Here is a 22,358-nt window from a genome sequence, read left to right as displayed (position 1 = left end):
TTGAAACTGAAGTGGATCCCCGTTTTTGATCTTATTAAATACAAGGGAATTTTTCTTTTCAGCATTCTCCTTTATCCGAATGCTCCTAATTGCCTCAGGAACATATTTCGATTTCTTTGTGATTCGCGTGGACCTTTGAGCCGTTTTCAAGAGCCTCTCTCTTTGCCTTAAAGGTGCCATACCCACAGGGTAACTCGGGGAAACGCACACTTGCCTATAGTGCTACAAAATTCTTCAATGACCTAAAAGAGTTCTCTGCTTCTTCTTCTCCGACGACATTCAAATTTCTCCCCTCCTCTTTTAAATCTAAATTACGAAATCTATTTCTCTTACGCCAATCCTCTGTCGAGACCTTGGAGGATCTACTGTGCTCGATTTGCTGCTATTGTATTTATTGTAAATGTTCTTCATAATGCCAACCACAACCCCTGTCGAGTATTTTGTACATATTTCACTCTCTTTCACCAATTTACATATTACAATTTTATTACGTGTTTTTAAGTTTCTAGTCAATTTAGACATTTACAATGTTATTTCGTGTTATACTTTAAATATCTTTGCTCTTGTATGTATATTAAAATTTATTTTAATTTATTTTGAGGGCCGTAAGTTAGAAAACTGCAATAGGTTATTGCGTCTCCCGTTGAATAAAGTTATTTTTTCATTCATTCATACTACACAATGTCATTAGAAATCGAATACGGATGTTGAAGTGAAATCTTTGGGTTCTATTTTAAAATGAAAAGAACAGGCTAACATCTATTGCCTAATTTTCCAGATAGCCTCTAAAGGGTAAAATTAAGAATACCTTTCTTCCACCATCTGTTGATAAACTTTAAACTGACAGACTACAAACATAGAACAAAGGTTACCCAAATACTCCTCTCTATCACTTCACCGTCCTGTTGACTGCACGAAAAACGCTGCATTTCCTAATCATCTTAAAATTTATTTCAAACCCTGACACTATGTTTGTGGCTCATAAACAAAGTTATCTTCCTGACTGAATGATTCGACTCGGACTCACCATCTTATCCCTAACTAAGTTAGTAACAACACAGTGATATTTATATTAGTGAGATATTTCACAAATCGTTTTTTTTCAGTTAAGCCAGATGATGTTACTTTGGAAAGGAACACAACAGAGAACAATGGCTGCACTGATATGTGGATGAATTTCACATGCAAATCATCTGAAGCCAATCCACCAGTCCATAACTATGTGCTATTTCGGAATGGAGCAGTTGTTGGTTTAAGTGAAAAAGGAACATGGATAGAGAAAATATCACGGGGAGAAACATTTGTTTACGGATGTCGTGCCTATCAGCAAGTTGATTATGTCTCGAGCACTGACAATGTAACCGTGATTGTGAATGGTAAGATTAAAATATGTTCTAAACAAACTATCACTTCAGAACATTGTATGGGTAACAGAAGTGGAATGGTATGTTTCTGTTTCTCTACATAAGTTTGAAATATAAATATCACCGCTTTTAGTATTTTTCTTCGTAAGCTCCGTCAGCTTGTATGTGGAAATTCTTGACTTCCGTGTCTTTTTTTTCGGCTACATTTTGGTTTGACTTCCACATCATTTTTGGTTATTCTAATTTGTGGTCACGAGTCTGAAACAAAATCGAATTTAAACTACATACCTATTGATATTAATGATGCATTTGTGCACTGTAAAAACGCATTTTTAGTGATGTCATAAAATCAATATCAAAGTAATTACATCGGCACACCAGGACGAAAAGATGTCAGGGAGTGAATAATTTTAACCGTTTGAAGCGCTCTGTTCAGTGGTGTATTCTGACATTTTTTTGACGGGGTTTACATGCAAGGTTGCAGAAGTAAACATTATAATTGCATTTTAATCAGTAAAAGCACAGTATTTCTCACTTGAATGTATTCCTTACAGACCCACCCACAATGAAACAGCTTCTAAATATAACAGTGGTGGAAAGTGAAAATGTGACACAGGAGTGCAATGTGGCTACAAGGACTCATCCCCTAACTTTCTTTTGGAAGAATGTTAAAACTGGTCCAGTCCCTAAAGGAAAGCTACTGACTATCATTAAAATCAGAAGAAATGAGAGTGGAGAATACAGATGCATTGCAAACAACACTTGTGGAAAGGAATCAGCAACGATGTTCATTAATGTGAAGTGTAAGATCATACTCATGGCCTCTTTTTGATACAAGTTTGTATTGACAAGGTTAAGTGATGTTTAATTCCAACCCATTCTACGTATCGAAACATATAGCAATAATTATGTTGCTTGTTTGTTCATTCATGGTCGTATTACTTATGGTAAGATTCAAGTTCCCACTCTATTACAAGTATTACATCTTTTAAAAGTTGCGGCCACAGAGTAAATATGGTATCCATAAATATATCACAACAAGGTACTTTCGAAGTGACTTTTAAATTTGCAACTATACGCACGTGGTATTAGTTTTCCTCTGAAATGAGATTTTTTCTGCTTCATGGAATATTAAGGATAATACATTCTTCAAGAGTAGGGGTGTTACAAGTTTGAAATTTGTGAAAAAGCGCAATGAAAGAGGTTGATCTTTTTTTCGTCACTTCTGTGACTGAAGGTTGGCCCATTTTCCTCCCCTTTGTTCGATGTCGGTCTTATTTCAGAACTTTAATCTTCTCTGGGAAGACAAGACAGGGTTTCCGTGCTTGTTAAGTGGAAGCAGCCAGTACCTTTTTAGCACTCCACAGTACCATATGTAATCATATAATGATAAATGGGATTTAATTTTAGAATGGAATTGCGTGTTAAAGCTACAAGCTGATTTGTAGTGCGTTAGTTGCCAGGTAGCGAACTGAAGCACATGTTCCCTTTACTGACTGTGGGCCCCGACTGATTTAGAATACTCACCAAGGCTCTTAGCTGTTGCATTAGCTAGGTTCAAGTCTTTCCGCTTGTGAAACGGCAAATAATTGGACAGAATTCAAAGAGTAAACTGTTAAGATAGCATTACGAACAACGAAGATAAGAAACACATATTCTTCGTCCTTTTCCTTTTTCCAAAGTATAGTAGCTAAAAATACTGTCTAATTCTCGTTTGAGCAACTAGCCGTGATAAGCACACACGACCAGAAGGACCCACAAAGTACCTCCAAAACTTTGCCTTTATTGTATTTGAGTGGTTAATGTTTTGTCTGTTTTTTTTTTAAGATCCACCAAGCATTACCCACATCATCCATGATAGGATTGTAAATGAAACTGATGTAGTGTTACTAAATTGCATAGCCGATGGTAATCCTCTGCCTAGAATCAATTGGACCCATCTTCCAGACAACATTACCGTATCCAAGGTGTTGAACATCACTGGTAAACAGGATGAAGGGTTGTACAGATGTACTGCAAAAAATGGCGTCGGAAATGCAGCTACAAAAGACGTCAACATTACTGTTCTTTGTAAGTCAAACTGGCAGTCATAGTTAGGTCTTAGTTACACTTTTCTAGTTATTCAGTCTATTTTAACAGCAAAACGAAAGCTAACACTTTTGAGAATTCTAGGTACTCATCTGGATTAGGTTCATCTTTTGTATTACATTAGTTAATTGATATTTACTATTTGAACTATGTATTGATGATATTTTGTCAGAAGAATGAAACACTAGTCTAAGAGTATTTCGCACAACGTACTCATAAACAGTGTTTACAAGTTTTTTCTTTGAGTTCAAGCAGCTTAGGAGGACATCCTTGCAAAATATAGGAAAGTGAATTTTTGGGGGGGATACAAGGCTCAAAAATTCCAATTTCCTTTATTTTTGCTCACTTGTAGTTCCTAGTCAGACAAGAAACGCGGTGTAATTTTTTCCCTCAAATATGATTTTATTTTCGAAAATAACGAACTTCTCGCTTTGACCCTTTTGAATCGATGGATTGGGTCATAACAGGTTAAATATTGAGCACTTTCGCTTGCTTGGTGTTTCAAAGATATCATTTCCAGGAAAGTCTAACCAACTTGTGCTCTTCTGTAAAATGTAAGTTTTGTATGAATTAGTTGCTTACAAGCTTCTTGAGTTCAAAAAAGATTGTAGTGAAAATAACCGTGCATTTCACCAGGTGCCATTTTTCTGAATTCATCAAACCACGTCCGTAGGAATTACCTTTAAAATGACGTAAAATGTGGCTTGTCCGCTTGGACAAATGTTTTCCCGCGATGTAAGAAACTCTTCAAAATAACACACTTTTAAAAGACTTGAAATCACGCAGTATGTTGATTGCGTGACCAAAAAGGTATGGATCTTTCCTACCTTCTCAATAACTTCGGATCGAATAGGAGAACTTATTCAGAGTTAAATAACATAAATATACCTGTTTTTGTTATAATAACTTGTCTTTTACCATTCGAAATGTTTTTTTCAGGGATATTCTGCCATCATTCTGTCTGGTACGAATATGCACTAGTACAAGTAATCAGTATACTATTAAGAGCTTTGCCGGTCTCCCGCATGTGCATGTTAAGTTTCTGCTCCTTGTCGAAAAAAAGTTTCGAATGGTAAGAGACAATGTGATATAACAAAGTTGGTATATTAATGCTATTTAACTCTAAATAAGTTCTCTTATCGTATCTCTCATTTAGTTCGTGCGGTATGATTGGTTAATTTAGCGGGCCACATTTCACTGTCCGCTTTTTTTGAAAGCCAAAATGTCTCGAGCACGACGAAGACAACTCGAGTCGAGAACTAGATGATCTGATTTCATCGCCACTGAAAGGTCGTCAGACCTTATAAAAAAGGCGAAATACTAGGGGGAAAAGTTTGAACGGTTTTGCGAACAGCAAGTCGATTAAAGTTTTAATGTAATAAATATACCTGCTGCTGCTCTCGACAAGTTCCTTGGAAAGTACTTCAAAGATGTCCGCAAGCAAAATGGCGGCATATACGAACCAGACAGTATTTCAAGCTTGCAAAAAGGCATAATCGGGTTCTCTTCGTCGTGCTCGTCTTTATTTGCCTGTTGTCTTTCTCTAAAAGCTCTACTAAGTAGGTTCAGCTCCTAAGCGATGCCACATCCTTCTTTCTTAGCGTTAACAAACGTCGGCTGAATTACAGCCTGTCTTTAATTTTGTTCAGTCTGCACTTAACGAAGCACGTGGCAGCTTCCATGAAAACGCAGCAAAGCACCAAAAATTGGATAATAAACGTTGAAAAGATCCTTGTGTTGTTTTGGATCGCATTTCATTTATTCATTTGAGGTTGACATTAAACAAAGTGAGCCGTTAGTTCGCAGTTTCTGCGAAGAAACACGTTGTGCTTTGCAGATTTCGGGCATTTAAAAAACTCTCGACGAAAGAATTACAGAACGTCGTATCAAGGTTACTTGCGGAGAACCTTAGTATACTTAACCAGTTCTTTTCATTAAATTTTGCATTATATTTGAACTATGTGTGTTAAACAAACGTTTTGAAACTTTGACAACACAAAGTCCAGCTTTTATTGGAAGCCAATAAAATGCTCACGTACTTAGGATTTGACGCGCGTCAATCAGTGGCCGTTGCGCTTGAATTTAAATCTTTTTCCCTTTAAGATATACTAAATATCTGACCTCGCTTTTCTTGGTCCGAACTGTAAGTTATGGACTAGTTTTTTTCGTTCGAAAAACACTCAGTCCGTTACTTACAGCACGGCTCTCGAACTCGGTTAGTGAGAAGCATGATTCAGCGACTGTATAATTTTCTTATTTCTCAAAAAGAGGTGTTATACAATTTCGCACACATAAATTTACACTTCTTTTCGTCTTTCCACGTATCATTTCTACATCATAATTTTCGCAATTTACGTAAATTACGCGGTTCTTTATATATCATGTTTCACATTCCTTTTGCAATGTGTATCTTGTTTTGCGTCGAGGTAAACTTTTCCTAGAGTGTTTCGTGTCTCGTCCATTACCTTGGTTAGTTTAAGTCTTTTGGTATCTTCGCATTAATTTTTCCCGTCTTATATGTTAGTACATTTTTTTGAAAGTCGTTTTTCCGTTCCTTAGAAATTTACTTCTTCTTCACATGCGTATTAAAGAATAGTTAAATTGAACGCTGAGTAAACGTGTTCGAGTAAAGCGTGCCCTTCCCCCTGCAAGGTGTTTATTCGATCCGCAATTATTTTGAAGGAAGATTTTTGGTCACGTAATTCCTTCATCACAATAAAAAATTTGCTCAAGCTCAATTTTACGTCATTTTAAGGGTCATTCTTTCGCAAAATTCACGTACGTCGTTTGCTGAATTCAGAAAAGTGGCACATGGTGAAAAGAAAAATTGCTTTCACTACCATTCATTTTTGCAAATGAAGGGGGCACTTTTTTTTTTGCGTAGCTTAAAGCTACCTAGCATCCAATTCCAACAAAACGGACATTTTACGGAAGAGGATGAGTATGTGAAAGAGCACTCTTTGGTTAGATTTCCGCAATATCATTGAAGCGCAAAGCAAGCGGAAGTGCTCAATTTTCGACCTGGTAAAGTGTGATCTTGCGATTCATATAGTATAGCGTGTAGGTGTTTGCAATTTTGTATTTTGGTGTTGATGATATCTCCACCTCGTTCACCACAGGTACTCGTGAAAGGTACCACCAGCGGTCTAAGATTAAGTTCGTATCCCACACGGCTCTCTAATAGACTTTCTATATTGCATACTTGTCTTCCAATAGATTTGAGTCTAACAATATAATCATTTCTAGACCATCGTCCGTATTACACCTTGCTGCAGACTAACACCAGCAACAATTCTGTCATTATAAACGAGACCTTCAGCATCACTTGTACTGCGGAAGCCAACCCCCCCGCCAAATATGAAATCTACAGAGATGAGACCACTATTGTTGGCAATAATTCAGTTGTAACAAGTTCAGTCCCAGAGCGAATGAAGCGGGTGACCTTCACGTGCAAACCATCCAACTTTTATGGGGTTGGACAGATGGCACATGTTTCTCTGGAAGTGTTTTGTAAGTGAAACTGTTGTGATTCTGTATGCTAGGCGTTCACGTTCAACCATATTTATTGTGATATGTGGTTGAACACTCCGCGAGAAATACATCTACAATTGCTGTAAGTTTGTACTGTATGTGGATATTCCTGTATTTTCCTTTTTGTTTTCGTTTTTCCGTTTTGTTTCTTTTTTTTTTACAGTTGAGCAATGGACCACATTTCTTTGGGTTTGTTATATGGTAATCCCACACTGAAGGTTGGGAAAAATCTTTTAAATCGCAAGTAGTAAGACAAGTGATTTACAAGCTTTTCGAGGGTACCTCTAACATCCCAAGTGACTTTTTCACGTCATATAACTGTATTTTATTGGTCATGACATAATTCTAAATGGAGTCTAGCAGAGTAAAAGAAAGAGAGATACATCAGCTAGTTTGTAATCAAGTCGCTGATTGTTAGTAAACCTGCTACAACGCGTGAGGAATCAAAGCGCCCAAAAGAAATTGAACAACCGGCGTGCTTAGTTATTCTGGCTTAAAGATTTTTTTAAGGTTGATAACGAATATTTCACTCATAAAATTGTTTAACATTAGGTGAACTTAATACTATTGCTAAAATATCTGAATTGCTCTATTGTGACAGATGGAAAAGCAATGGTATGGAAAGGCCTCATTATGGATATATAAAAATAGGGATTATTTCTCGAAGGTCTTCGTCACACTTTCGCGACGTAAAGAATAATTTTTTTGCGTTGTTCAAGGATAAAAGGTGTAACTCGTAGAAGCACACGATTCCGTGCTGTACTGGACAAGTTGTCAAAATTTCACTCAGTTGTTCCACGCGGTGTCAAATTCCCTCACGACTGCAAAACCATTGAAAAGAGGGATGGTGATATCTGCATTTCATCGATACATTGCTCTCAAAACACAGGCCAACCAATTGTTGTTAAAAAGGATTACTTATTCTCCTTCCAGCGAATACTGCCATTTTGATAACTAGTGCGAGTACGAGTTTGAAAATATGGTGTTAATCGCTCTTACTGCCAGTGCTTAAGCCCTGAGCTGAAGTATGTCTTTCCTATTTTAATTTACACGAAAAAGGCGGTTTAGGACTCAGGTTTTGTATACATTCCTTATATTTACTGACAGAAATTAATCTTCATATGAAGCTATGCTGGCTTTTGTTCCATTGTAAATGCGACTTTCTGGAATATCTCTGGATGAAATGTCCAATAAATTCATTCCTTCTAGTTCCTTGAAGCAAAGTAAATGGGAACTTCGTTACCAGCAGTTTGAGAAATTTGGTCGCACTATTTTGCTTCTGCTGCGCGAAACGATGTAAATTTTATGGCGCGACTTTTGAATTGAATTTTTTTTTGCGATTTTATCTGTTGTTTCAGTATGATGATAAATTTTTTTCAGAGTATTCTTTACAGCGGAAAATTGGAAGCGAAAGACTTTGAAGAGTGATAAAACAGGCGTATAAAGCGAATTGACCGATCAGATAATGCATACTATGTACAATTATGTTATGAAAAATGATATGTCCTCGTAGAAAACAGCGACTTTTCGTACACTTTACAGTTGACTGCAATTAGTGTCCACAAACCAATCGTTGATGAACAATTTGTTTGAAATTGTCAGTCTTTTGTTAACCATTCGAGATTTGAACCGTTTCGAGACTTCGTCATTATCGTGCATTTAAAACTCAAATATTTTTGCAGAATCTACCCACTTGCGCTACTGAGAAGGTCCGCACACGCTGGTTCAGTAGTCTCGGACTTTCCACTTACTTGATTCAGGCTTTATTGTTTAAAATTCAACATTACATGTTTCGTTCCTCGATCGATCTCTTCTATTCCATTCTAACTGAAGATTTCAAAATCGCAGTATTTGTTAGCTAAGGAAATCCACACCCAGATATGTAGTTCCGTGTGGGAATCAAGGCTTGCTCGTGATTTACAAGGATTAGTGAGCACTAATTTCCTATCAAACGTGTGTTTATACTTGACTTGCGCGCGTAACACCCTGGAAATATCTGATTAGATACATAGCTGGTCGCAGAATCAATTTGATTTTTCTGTACCGCAACGCTCCCTGTTACATTCTACTGTAGCTGTAACGAAACAAAAACTTACTCGATAAGCAATTAAAGTATAATAAAACAAAGAAATCAGTTTTGAGCGTAGAAAAGTTCACGACAAATTGCTGGATGCTAATGATTGCATTTTAGCAGACAATTTCAACTGACTCGAATCAACAGCCTCAATGCCCCTGTATGTCAAAAAGAGATGGGGAGGAGCTTATGGTCTCTTGTCTCCGTACAACAAATTGAATAATTCCACTGAAAGACATGCAAGGTTTTTGCCTAATTATTCGTTTGTTTTTGGACAGATCGCCCATATATAACTAGCGAAGGCCCTTATGTTCATCAGGTACAAGAAGGAAGTCGTACCTCGTATCCTTGTCCCATAGATGGTAACCCACCACCTGACTTTAAGTGGTACAGCGGGAACGGCACCAATCCTCTCATAAGTAGTGGAAAGAATCTCTCAATTTCTGAGAAGTTGTCAAAAACTAGTGGATGGTATACATGTCAAGCAACAAATAAGTTGGGAGATAAGATTATCCATCTTCATCTGATTGGTAAGTTAGAGTGTTGTCTTCAAATAACCTAATTTCAATGATAGTATTCATAAAAGACACATCTCTTCTTGAAAATTTAAACTTCACTGTAGTTTTCGCTATCCTCGTTGATCTTTAAGTAATGCTCATTTAATTTCCAGGTACGGCTTTTAAGGTTTACTTTTTTAATATAAAAGAAATGAAATCAACACATCACTTGAGGTTGCTCGAGTCGCGTTTGTCTGATCGATTTTTCTTTAGTTGCAGAGAAACCAACTCCTTCAAGTGTCTCACCAACCACACCACAATCTGAAGGTAAGGTCTCATGTTCGCATATCCCTGGCGAAAAACCTCACAGGATCTTTGAGGATCCTCATGGATTGTCTAAGACCTGCCAAAGATCCTTAAGGAAAGGATCTTTAAAATCGTTTTGTAAGATCCTCAAGGATTTGATAAAGATCCTTAAAGGATATTTCAAAGATCCTTATAACGATCCTCGCAAAGTTCTTTTCAAGGATTATTCAAGATCCTCAAGGATTTAATGAGGACCTTTCAATCACTTTCAAGGATCCTGTCAAGATCTTTGAAAGGATCCTAAAGGATTTAATCAGGATCTTACAAAGATCCTAGTCAAGATCTTTGCAAGATCTTTTCAAGGATCCTTCAGGATCCTCAAGGATTTAATGAAGATCTTTTAAAGACCTTCCAAGGATCCTTTCAAGGATATTATCAAGATCTTTGCAAGGATCCTAAATGATTTGATCAGGATCTTACCAGGATCCTAGTCAAGATCTTTGCAAAATCTTTTGAAGGATTCTTCAAGATCCTCAAGGATTTAATGAGGATCTTCTAAAGACCTACAAAAGATCCTTTCAAGGATACTGTTAAGATCTTTGCAAGGATCCTTAGGGATTTGATCAGGATCTGACAAGGATCCTAGTCAAGATCTTTGCAGGATCTTTTCAAGGATCCTTCAGGATCCTCAAGGATTTAATAAGGATCTTTTAAAGACCTTCAAAAGATCCTTTCAAGGATTCTGTTAAAACCTTTGCTAAGATCTTTAAGAGTTTGATCAGACTCTTACAAGAATCTTAGTCAAGATCTTTGCCAGATCTGTTCCACAATCCCTCAAGATCCTCAAGGAATTAAAAAGGATCTTCCAAATATATTTAAAAGATTCATTTCACGATCTTGTATAGATCTTTGCAAGGATCCTTTTGGAATTTGATGTGGATCTCAAGGGCATCCTTGTCAAGATCTCTACCACATCTCTGCATTATGGATCAGGTTCCTTCATTATCATCAAGTAATTTCACAAGGGCCCTCAAACATCTCAAAATAACGCATTTAAGATTTTATAGATACCTTTGCAGCATTCTAAAGGATTTTATTAATATATTTAAAGGAATCTTTAGTTATCTTTGCAAGGATCCAGTGCCAGATCCTAAGGGGAAAGATCAGATGAAGAGTCTGTTAAGTCTGGTTTGAAATTAATAGTTTGTCAAGGGATTATTTGAGGCAGTTGAGATTTGATGAGAATTTCTTTTAAACATTATTGCAAGGATTCGCTAGAGATCTTTTTAAATGTTTCTTTGAGATCGTTCTTGTAAGGACTAAAGTATCAAGGATCTTGCAAGATTGTGATTATTATTTATCACATAAACTGCGGTGTTACACAAGGATTTCCGGCCCTGAGAAAAGCCGTAACAACATATTTTTTCACTTGTATTGATATAGCCAATCAGCTGCTTACACGTCACTCGTCTTTGGCGCCACTCGGTCAGGTTGATGAATTAACGGCAAAGCCTTCACGATTCTGAATATAAGTTGTTTGTCTGAGCTTTCTCGAATTATGGCGGCGAAAAGACTTAAAAATCCGTATCGCAGACAGACAATGAGGTTCAAACTTTCCTAGAAAAGGAAGAAAACCAATATACTTAAAGAAAAACCGAAAGTTGCGTATTTAGTGGCTTTGGTGTTAGCATTTCTCTCGGCTGAGAATGAAAATCGACAGCTGGAAGATTTGCAATTGGCTGATTTTGGCCGTTTACCTGAAAGACTTCTTCTTTTGGTAAAGACAAAGTCAATAAATGAGAATTTTGTAACTTGAAAATTACGACCATTGTTGTTTTTGTAATCATGATTCAACGCATTTTTCCATCTTAAGAGTCAGCGCCAACGCACTCTTCGATTGTTATCCGAGGATTGTCGATTCATTTATTTTCATTCATTAATGAAGTCGGCTTTTCTTCCTAGGAAAGGGCTATTGTGTTTATATGGTAAACAAAATAATACATGGTTGCTTGTAGATATAGAATTTCTCTTCACGTGTTCAACTCGAAGAGAAATTCCATATCTACGCGCGCCCATGCATTATTCTTTATGTATCATGTTTTATGTATCATCTCTGTTGTGCTTGAGGGCTCACTGTTTAATGATTTAACCACAACAAGGAATTTTCGCTGAAAATTATTTTTTAATGAGTATAATAATGGTTACCGCATAGCAACGCTATTCTTGAGGCTTGAGGGAAACTCTGACTACTTTCATAAAGTTAAATAGGGTTTTGCATAATGGGATAGGAATTTGCACGTGCTGATATTTTTAACGGTCGTATACAAACCTGAAAAAGCTCTTTGTTACGGCAAATATCGTCGAAAATGGTCGGAATTAAGAGAAAAATGTATATGTAAAGAAAAGAAAAGGAACGGCGTTTTTGGAGTTCAGAAACAAGCGAAAAGAGAGGCAGAAACGACCGAAATCGTCAATCCAACTCTCAGCAGGTCTCGCGATTGCTCTGAATAAGAAGAATCCATCGGTGCTTCTAGAAAGGAAATGAAGATGCCATCCTCACCCAATGATTCTTGCTCTGAGCCCTTGGAGAGTGAGGATGCAATAAATGTGTTTCAGGGATAAGGATACAGGCTTATTGATCTAGAGATTCTTCTCGACGCTCTCTGAACGATATGTTACTTTGTAACGAAGGTGTGAAATTTACTTGGTTCTGTGTAACCAACTTAAAAAGCTCTTTTAAACGTTTCCTTCAAAATTCCCGAAAACACTTATTTTATACGTCAGGATGTGTTAGTTCAGTTAATCTTAAATTTTTAGGGCTGTATCCTCTTATTTAGTTAAGTTGGATGAGCAGACAATTTCTCCATAAGTTGAATTTTGAGCAAGTTATTGTGGAATAACTCACCTAATAATCTTAGTGAACTTTGAAGGGGCACTGTGCCCATAATATAAATGACTCCCAAACTTCCTCAGCTCATCCAAGAGAATGACCCTAGTACTTTGTTTTTACATTAAAAGAACTAGATTTCATGCAATCTTAGTGCAGTTATCTTTTCTCAAGTGTACCTAGATTTTTCACACTATGTGATTGACAAATTAATCTGGTGTCAAATAACAAATTGGTTCAGGCCAATATATTAGTTATTTCAAGTATCTGTGATTCTTAAGCTTTCCTTTCAAATATATGCTAATGTGGTTCAGAAATATACTTATCAAGGTACTCTTGTGTGAAAAAAGTGTTCTTTCATGTTTACCCCCACCTTAAGACTAGTTCTAGACGAGTTTAAGACATATATTTTGGTCTTCTTATTTTTGAGCTACACTGTAGTTAGATTTTTGGAAAATGTACTAACCTAAAGTCTGAACAGAAATTTTTTTCTTCCAGCAGAAGTAGTCCTACTAAAAGAGGGTGAATAATTCTCATTTAGCAATAAAAAAAGTTTTATCTTCATTTCTTTTTGTTCGCTTCAGTTTTTTTTTTAACTTACCAGGAAGTTTTTTCATTTGGCCATAAACCTGTTGTCACCTGTGTTATTTACACCAAGTGTGCATTAATCAAACCTTTACATACATTCTTCAATAGTTAACGTCTTTGATGGTTAAGTTTATGCTTCATCCCATAAACCTATCTTTAAGTATGCTAATTTCTTTGCCAAAAATTTTAGGGTTCTATAACGTTCTTGCCAAGATCTTCGACGATCTTCCGTTTCCTTGCCAGAGTCTTCAAGGATCATTGACATTCTTGTCAAGATCTTTAAGGATCTTCAAATCTCTTACCAAAATCTTTAATTTGCTTGTCAAAATCTTCAAGGATCTTTCTTTTTCTTGCCAAGATCTTCAATTTTCTGGCCAAGATCTTTAAGAATCTACAAAATTTTCAACAAGATCTCTAAAGATTGATGAAAATATCGTTCGAGATTTTGGCAGGAAAGTAAAAGATCCTTGAAGATCTCTGGAATAAAGTGAGAGATCCTCAAAGGTATTCAAAAGAATTTTGAAGATCCTCAAAGAATTTTCAATATCTTCTTAAAGGATCTTCAAAGTTCTTGTCCAGATTTTTGAAGATATTGACAAGATCTTCAAGGATCCTGACAACAACTTTGAAAATCCTTAAAGATCTTGGCAAGAAAATGAAAGATCCTTGAAGATCTTGACAAGAATTTTGAAGATCCTTAATACGGGCGTAAATCACGTTATTGAAAACTTTAGCAGCACGTTATATTTACGATCTTCCCATTCGAAAATCCTCCACAGATCTTACGCACGCAATGAATAATTGATTTCGAGTTTAAGTTTCTTGAGGAGTCAAGAAAATACGGAAAATTGTTTCAGTTCTAGTAAGGAGTAGCACTTGCAAGTTTCTTGACCCTTATATTTATTTATAATCGTCTCACTTATTTTCAGTCTAATTAAAGACAAGTATTTACTGAAAATATTAAAAATTGTTTGATGCGAATTTTGACACTTGCTTACGACAAAAAATTGCAGACCTTTACCTTTCGATGACATCAAATGCGAGTTGCGAACAACTTGAAGAAGGTGAAAAGAAGATTCCTAAAGCAGTAAGTCATTCAATTTTATATAGTAAGGTCACTATGAAAACCATTTGGCTAACATTTTACAAAAATTATCTGATAAAACAAATAGATTCCATGTTTCCGTGTGTCTGCCAAAAAGACATCAAAATATGGAGACACACTCGGCTGCTGTTTTCGCGTACTAAACTGGAATTCGCGGGAAACGAACAAATGGGGGAAATTAGCTCGGTAGAGACCACTCGGCTCGCGAGAACGGAAATTCGCCACGATTTCCTGGCACACGGAGATCTACTTCTAGTGATCTTGCACGGACGTCAAGGAGACAGCGTTTTGGTTCCAAAATAGAATTTTAGTCGTAGAGAGCTCTAGCACATATCATGCTAGAGTCAAAGCTAAAACTGTAATCATCAAAACTGTGCAAGGTACTTGCTTAAGAACTAACTGATGTGAGGTGCTATTGTTACACAGATCGCAATATTTGAATAAGGACACAAAGGAGCGGGAAAAGGTCTCTTTGAAGATAAACGAAAATTACTTAGATATTCCATCTGTTTCTACGACGAAAATAATCTCAAAATAAAAAGACGGGTACAATAAACTCGAGGCCATTAAAAATAGGAAACTTAGGTGCGAATTCACAGCTTTGGTATAGAAAATAATGCCTATTTTACTTACAGCAGAGCAGCTTAGGAAAAAAAACCGGAAAAGCAATTAAAAGTTTCAGCTTATCTATGCAAGGTTGGTGCCGCAACTATCGTATGAAAAGAAATTAAAGTTACGAGTATAAACTTAGCTGCTAACTACCATGAAAACCAATTTTTCCAGAAAGGCCACTTCTGCTTCCTTTTGGCTGGATCATGCAAATGAGCATTAGTAACCTCGAGGCTGCAGGGGATTGAAAGGTTTGCTTGGGCATAATTTCCGTGATACATCAAAGTGGTTTAGGACGTAAACTACTTCTTTGTTGTGATCGATGAGAGTGAATCATCGTTGATAATTGGTTCAAAATTAAATCAATTTATGATCTTGTCGTTCCTGACGATATCCCCCAAGGCTAGGAAATCGAAGAAAAGAGTGCCAGCTCAAAAACCTTTGGGTTAACAAACAAGCTGATGTTTTCCTTTTCAGTGAAAAGTTGTGACAAAAATCAGTAAAATATTTGTATGATGGTTGGTTCCCGTGCTGTGTTTAAAACTCCTAGTGTTTACAAAGTTCAGTTGATGCGTAAGAAATGGCAATTGCTTTGTTTAGCCAAACGGAACACCACTTTGAATTCTGTATCGCGATTGCTTGAGTTTCATCGAAAGTTATTAACCATCGTTCTTGGATCGTTCCACGTTCTTTTTCTCTTAGGAATATAACTAGCTTCAGTCCTGGAGTACAAATGATAAAAATAGCTTGGTTAGGATCGTTCGAGCCAATTTACGGTTTGTTGTGGCTAACATATAATGAAATTGGCTTGCGCCGGAAGTTGATCTCTTGTCATATTATTTGTATTATTTTTCTTTTTCTGCACAGTCTCATTCTTATTGTTTGGATAGGAGGCCCAAGGGCCTTCCAATAATCACTGACTATCAGTCATCACTGCCCTGTAGGTTCAAAGCTTCAAGAGGCTTCTCACCCCAAAGAGTATTCTGTCGTTTCATTGGGGGTGATGGTGGTGGCGGCAATGGTGAAGCGGGATTATCCATTTCTGGATGAGTTAGTACGTGGAAAATTCAAAATAAGATAGATTTTCACTGTTCCGTATGGGAATTATAAATCCCTTATTCGATGCAGGGTGGTAGGCGTCTTGAAAACCCTTGTATTTCAGGAATCCTATTTCAAGGTTGTAACGGCTGCCACGCCTTTGCTACCGGACATTGATTTGTTATAAGTTTGTTTCGTGTTAAACGTGTTAAACCGCGTTTTAGTTAGTTATCTCGTGTTGGGCTAACGATAAGACGTGTCTATCGAAAGGCGCCCTTTTGCCCACCTTATCTCGAAGTTCGTTTTGGTCAAACCTTTACAAGCGGGACTGTTATGTAAGTGCTTATGTTCCTTCTCTTCGTACTTGTTGAAACATCTAGTCTTTCGGTAGTTTCGCCCAGTTTTTTAATACCAGTTTCTTTGCAACCTTGTAACACGTGGCTTACGTTGTTCATGCTTTGTTAGTTAGCCGCTCGTTTTTCCCACTCGGTTATTAGTTTTGTTAGAATTCGTTTGCAGGCGATTCTCCTTTATCTTTGAAGATAGTCTTTTGTGAGTTTGTTTCAGTTTTAGCTAGTCTTTTGGGATCTTGCTTTTATATCGGAATGATTGGAATGTTGGTTCGTATCTTAGAATTTAGCTTAGCTTCTTCCCTATAATTTCATATTTCAGTTTACGATAAGTACTTGGATACCTCGACCACGCTAATAAAACGATTCAAGTCTTTTCCGTACAATATATCCTCGCTTCATAGTGCGTCTCCATTAGCGAAACTCGTAGTTGTCGTTGAAATTTGCTTCGCTTGTGTCGGCCGCTACAAAGGTCTTACAATTACTGGAAATTGTCTGGTCCTTGAAAGTCCTTGATATTTTATTTAGCGAGTTAAGAAATATCTACCCTTTTAATTTCTAACGTAGTGAAAGTTATTGAATAAAATGTCCATATAAATAGAGTAGAAACCTCCCAGAATGCGTACAAAATTTGTAAACACTCGGTTTTCGTTCCCAGTGCTCTCTCGTTGATCCCGTGCAGACAAGTTCAGTCACAAGTGCACAGAGCATGTCTATGGTTTGCACATGTTTTCCTGGCGTTACTGTATCTGTCTTCTATTGTTTTGTGGTTCCTTTGGATGCCACCATGCCAGGCAGGTGCCATTCAAATGAGAAATGGTTGGAAAAAGATGAGTATAAGTCATGGACGAAAAAAAGCGGCAAGAATCCAAAGAAAGCGTTTTATTTTGCCTGCAAGAAAAGGATTGACTTGAATGTAATGGGAGAGTCAACTTTGAAATGCAAGAAACTTGGAGGAATACGTGAGGCTTTGTGGCAATGAAAAGGCTTTTAGAATAAGCGAATTTTTTTATTTCTTCAGTTAGCAAGACGATGGTTTAATCGACTGGAAGTCGTGTACAGCAACTGATACAAACATCGCAAATGGCCATTGTTGCCAGTGCGGCTGCACCCCACAAATCAAGCGTCGCAAAGTATCCAGTTTCTTCTTTGCTCAAATGGAAAATGACAAGCGTTAGATGGCTCTCCTGCCGTCTTGAGGATTACACAAGTGTTACTGTGTCTGTTCGTTTTCCGTTGTACATTAGCAGGTGGTTGGAAAATGTCCCTGTTGTTGAGCGAGCTCTTTAAATTATTCTTTTTTGGTTCAGTATGTTACTGCTGCTAAGTCAGAAAAAGCTACAGAGTTCAAGAACAAATCACGTTAAAACTTGACTTCTTGGTTATTGCAAAAGAAATTCACCAGTGTCTGGCCAAGTACCCAGCTAACAAGCCACTCCTTCCTTTTTTGCAACTGACATGAAGAATTAAGTCATAGAGTTAATGCAGAAGTTTATTTAACCGAGGTCTCGAGTAATGCCACTTCAGTGGTTAAGCTATTGAAGACTGAGTAAAAAAATATCCAAATCATGTGGACATATCCAAAATGAAGATAGGATTTGTAGCTGAGAGAATATTACGTGAACTGGAAAGTAGCAAGAAATTGAGTTTTTGAGTTAAGAATGAATTTCAGGGCATTTCTGATCAAAAAGATTAAGAAAATTTTAGACCAATCCCCTCTGGCCTACCCTTTCATAAAGTACATTTCTCCTCCGATAAAGAAGTTATAGTAGAGGATGTTGCTCAACATTCGCTGGTTGCTCAACGAGTAATCCCTTGATGAGAAAAGGAGAGTAAATGAAACAGCAAGGATATCTGAAAGAAAGAAGCTGGTACTTGAGGAACTTTTAACGTGGAAGGAAAAGAAGAGAAGATTGGAAAATGACTCTAAGGCACTAAAAAGTTCAGTAGACAATTATGCAGAGAAAGCAAAAGCAAGTGGAAAGTTAACATTTATTGCCAAGTCTTATGGAATGTGAAGAACTGCCATAGAAAAAGAAGAGTAGATAAAGTCATTAGAACGAGAAATCGAACAAAAGTTACAATAAGTTAAAAGCTCACTGTATAAGGCCTGTAACATTAGAATCTACTTTCTTCCATTTCCATGCTTAACTTTGTAGCATAAGACCTGGAAAAAACATTGTATCTCATTTTTGGAGGATAAGTGTTTTTGCCCAAGGCCTGCACTACCTGAATGCCTGTTTTAATACAAAAAAAGGTTTATGTTTATGTCTATGGATTGCAGTAAACTCTTTAAAAAGAGTTCCTCGAAATTTTAAAGGAGGGTCCTAGAAAATCCTTAAAAAGTCATAAAATTTTAGGCCTCAGGTAGTGCATGAACCCTGTCGATGGTTTAACATATAATACGCGCGGATATCGTGCAAGTTGCAAAGTGTTCTTCCGAGCCCCGTAGGGTCAAGGAAAAATATGATCAATGAGAAATTGTCTGCTCGCATTACATGTGAAACCATTTTTTTCTAATCTTTAAGCTTCTAGTTGTTGAAAATTTGTATGGTCCTATCTGAGCATCCCAACCATAACATAAGATATGTATAAAAGAAGGAAACAACTCAAAAGAATCTATTGATGACCAAAAAAGAATTCATGCTGGCTTTGATGTTCATTGTTGAAATAATCGTATCTAAAAATCGGAAAAGAAATTAAAGATCGCGCGGATCGTTTCTGTCCGTATTTTTGTCCTGTTCCATAGTTTAATACCGTGGCATATTTAGCGCGTTTCATTTCCCTACTAATAGTGAAATGATAAATATACATATTTCGCCGTTATTTAAACAAAAGCTTTAACTCCCTCATATCGAAATTGCCCAAATCCATATTTAAAAGACGCCGATCTCTTTCCAAAATCGTTTTTTGGACGTCAAGGCAGCCTTTTGTTATATATTTCTTCCTAGCAAATTGCAATGTTTGCCCCCCGGGCTCTCCCGGCTCATATTTTACAGGTAAGTTTGATTGAAACAGCATGCTTTATCACAGCATGTAAGCACAGTTAGGCGTTCAGTAAGCTTGAGTGATGATTTTTGTATTGGCATCTGACGACTGTAACCTAGACGAGCATGAACATAAATATGACTCTTCTGTGGTGTCACCTTGCTATAGGGTTGTTCAGCGCAGTGTCTTAGATCCTACCATTCGAAGTTCATTGCCTCTGTAATGTTGCTTATTGATACACTGTGAAAAACGTACTTTGAGGAGCACCCTTCTGTTAAAAGTATCGGTTATGAATATTCCCTTTTTTGATCCTGAGGATGTCCTTCACAAGCTGCGTTATCTTTACTGACTTAGTCTTCATAATCTGATTTTAGGTGATCGCCAACCGGAGACTCAAGAAGGAAAAATTAAGAATGTTTAAATTTTCTGGCCAGAAAAGTGGTCGATGTTGCATAAGGAATATGAGCTGTGTTTTCGAAAGAGAGAGTTAGGGAAACAGCATTTGACCAAGAAACAAAGTGGCAATGTCAGGAAAACCGATTGCATAAAGGAAGAGTTCGCTTAGGAGTTTCGTTGTGAACAGATAGTTTACAGTGCCTCTTCCCAAAGTTAAAAGTCTAAACAGTTATTTAATAAGAATTGCCGTGCCAAAGCGTTAGTTGTTGTTGTTGTTTTTTTATCGATTATTCACTTTGTAAAGAATTGATGCATCTGATAACTGTTTATTTTAGGTGTGGCAGTATAATTGTAGACTTCATGCTGAAATTCAATAAAAGTGTTGTTGTTAGCGAGGTGATGACTACTTTACAAGAAGCAGCGAAAGGAGGGACATTTGGTTTCAACCTACAACGCCCACCGAAGGTACAATATTCTGTCGTTCTTTAAACAATGTATTTTCTATTTTATTGACTTGCTCATCATGCAGAAAGCATCCGGCATTTTGCTGAGACCTGAAAATGTTCTTATTACCCGTTAATAGTTGGGTGCTGCAAATGTTAAAAATGGCTATCTGGTAAAATACTTCTGGGCTGATTTTTCTTGGAAGAACACTCTTTTTCCTCTATACTACATAAATTCTCAAATGAGGCAAATTAAATGATAAAGAGTTGTTGATGATTACCAGGCTAGTGAAACCCTTTTTTTCCAAATGGGGAGGGTTAGCGTTAGACATTGGTTGTCCTCTTTATTACAGCAAAAGAAACCTGGACGCTGACGAAACTATAATATCATATGAATTATAAGACTTTGTTGATGGTTATTTTAAATCAAGAGAAGCCTTTTGAACCCCTTAATCTCCTTCCGCTGTCTTGTTGTTGGTATTATCATCATGACCATCGTTGGTTTTACTCTTGACTCAGAACTGTGGGAATATAATCTCTTTGAGATTTAAAAGTGCACACCTTTAAGCTAATGCAAAAATTGATTACAATGCTTGTGGGCAATTGTAAGGAGACACGAAGTGTACAGCACAAATTGCACTGTACAGGTGGAGAAGTGGCTCTGTATCTATATTTTAGAGGTTTCAACAAAAGCCGGTTATTAGCGGTCTACCGCCACCTCTAAGACATCCTACCCTAGGCGCCGTCTGTTTAGCCAGAGAGCAGGCTCTCCTGCATTGGTTTTCCTTACTGTCCCTTTTTTCGGGCAAGGCCCCTATTACACCATCGACAGCCACTTACGGAGAAATTTATTGAAACCCCTGCTAATCAGACAAGTTATGATAAGAATGTAATTTTATCTGACTTTCCTTTTTGCCTTTGGTTATTCAGTACTTTAGACAATCGTCGCTATCCTTATTGGTTGCGCAGTTGTCTTTGTTGTGGTGGTTGCTGTTATTATTGGATACTGTGTGCAGAAAAGAAGGAATTATAGACATCCTACAAAAGGTTAGGAGGAAATGTGGTGGAATTTTTCAATTACGGGCGACCAGAGGAGCCCGCAATCCAAATCTCGTTACTGTTGCGCATATACGTGGCACCTATGTGGCCTGATCGACACAGCGGCAAACTAAGTGTACTTGCGAGAAATTTTATGCTTGCAAAGGAATAAGAACTACAATATTTCCATAGAAACATTTTTAATTTTTCATTTCGTAGGGATAAGCCCAAACCAAAACATATAAGGTTGCCGTTTTCAGGAAAGTTTCTGTTCCAAGAAAACCGTAATAGCTTATCTATGTAAGTTTTTAGGAAGCAATATTTTTTTCACCTTGCCTAAAAAGTTTTTCACATTTTTCACAACTTCGCCAATTCCTGTTCGTAGGTTCGGCCATGTCTTTGTGGTCATTGGCTCCCGTAATAGCCGCTATGGCTTATAAATACAAGCGTTAAGTTTTAACTCGTAAAACTCCCTGAAGAAGTCGATGAAAGTTAGACGAAACGCGTAAAAGAATAAAGAAGTTTGACAACTACTGTTTGCTTTCCAGTTTAGTTTTACAAAATTATTCGACAAATTGTTTAAAAAACTATTTAAGAAATTGGGTAACAGAACATGTGCAATCGATTTGCCGCTGTGTCGATCAGGCCGAAAAGGTGGCAAAGTGTGGTATATAAAACGCAAATTTTTTTCTTTGAGTGAGATAGGTGACAGAGGAGGTTTTGACAGAAGCTTTCCTGAAAACGGTAACCATAACTGTTTTGGCTCGAGCTTATCCCTGCAAACTGAAAATAAGCAATGGGAATTTTAAAAATGTCGTAATTTTGCCAGGATAGTGTCATCATGAAAATAATGTAGTTCTTATTCCTTTGCGCGCGTAAAATTTCTCTTATATTACAAGCATGCACACTCATTTTGCCGCTGTGTCGCATGATCTTGAAACAATTTGTGTGGACTTCCACTGAGAATAAATGGAGTGAATAGCACGTAATCAGATCATGTCTTTCAGGTGCTAACCGAAGCTTTTCATTCATAGCGCGTGAGCAATAATTTCAAAC

General features: G+C 37.1%; 1 protein-coding gene across 1 annotated transcript in view; it reads left to right on the top strand.

The window, feature by feature from the left end:
- The window catches only part of LOC136281867 (carcinoembryonic antigen-related cell adhesion molecule 5-like), a 27,251-nt gene extending 9,832 nt beyond the window's left edge, over positions 1-17,419 (top strand). The window contains exons 4-11 of the mRNA XM_066168905.1: positions 1,107-1,376; positions 1,919-2,167; positions 3,192-3,434; positions 6,699-6,962; positions 9,336-9,587; positions 9,828-9,881; positions 15,994-16,103; positions 17,096-17,419. Of these exons, the coding sequence (XP_066025002.1) occupies positions 1,107-1,376; positions 1,919-2,167; positions 3,192-3,434; positions 6,699-6,962; positions 9,336-9,587; positions 9,828-9,881; positions 15,994-16,103; positions 17,096-17,419 (1,766 nt within the window). The remainder of the gene's footprint in view (positions 1-1,106; positions 1,377-1,918; positions 2,168-3,191; positions 3,435-6,698; positions 6,963-9,335; positions 9,588-9,827; positions 9,882-15,993; positions 16,104-17,095) is intronic.
- Positions 17,420-22,358: the final 4,939 nt, after the last annotated feature.

Source organism: Pocillopora verrucosa, chromosome 6, assembly GCF_036669915.1.
Source record: "Pocillopora verrucosa isolate sample1 chromosome 6, ASM3666991v2, whole genome shotgun sequence".
In the NCBI taxonomy this organism is placed as follows: domain Eukaryota; kingdom Metazoa; phylum Cnidaria; class Anthozoa; order Scleractinia; family Pocilloporidae; genus Pocillopora; species Pocillopora verrucosa.
The sequence above is the reverse complement of the archived record's forward strand: the minus strand, read 5'-3'. Positions and strand labels throughout refer to the sequence as shown.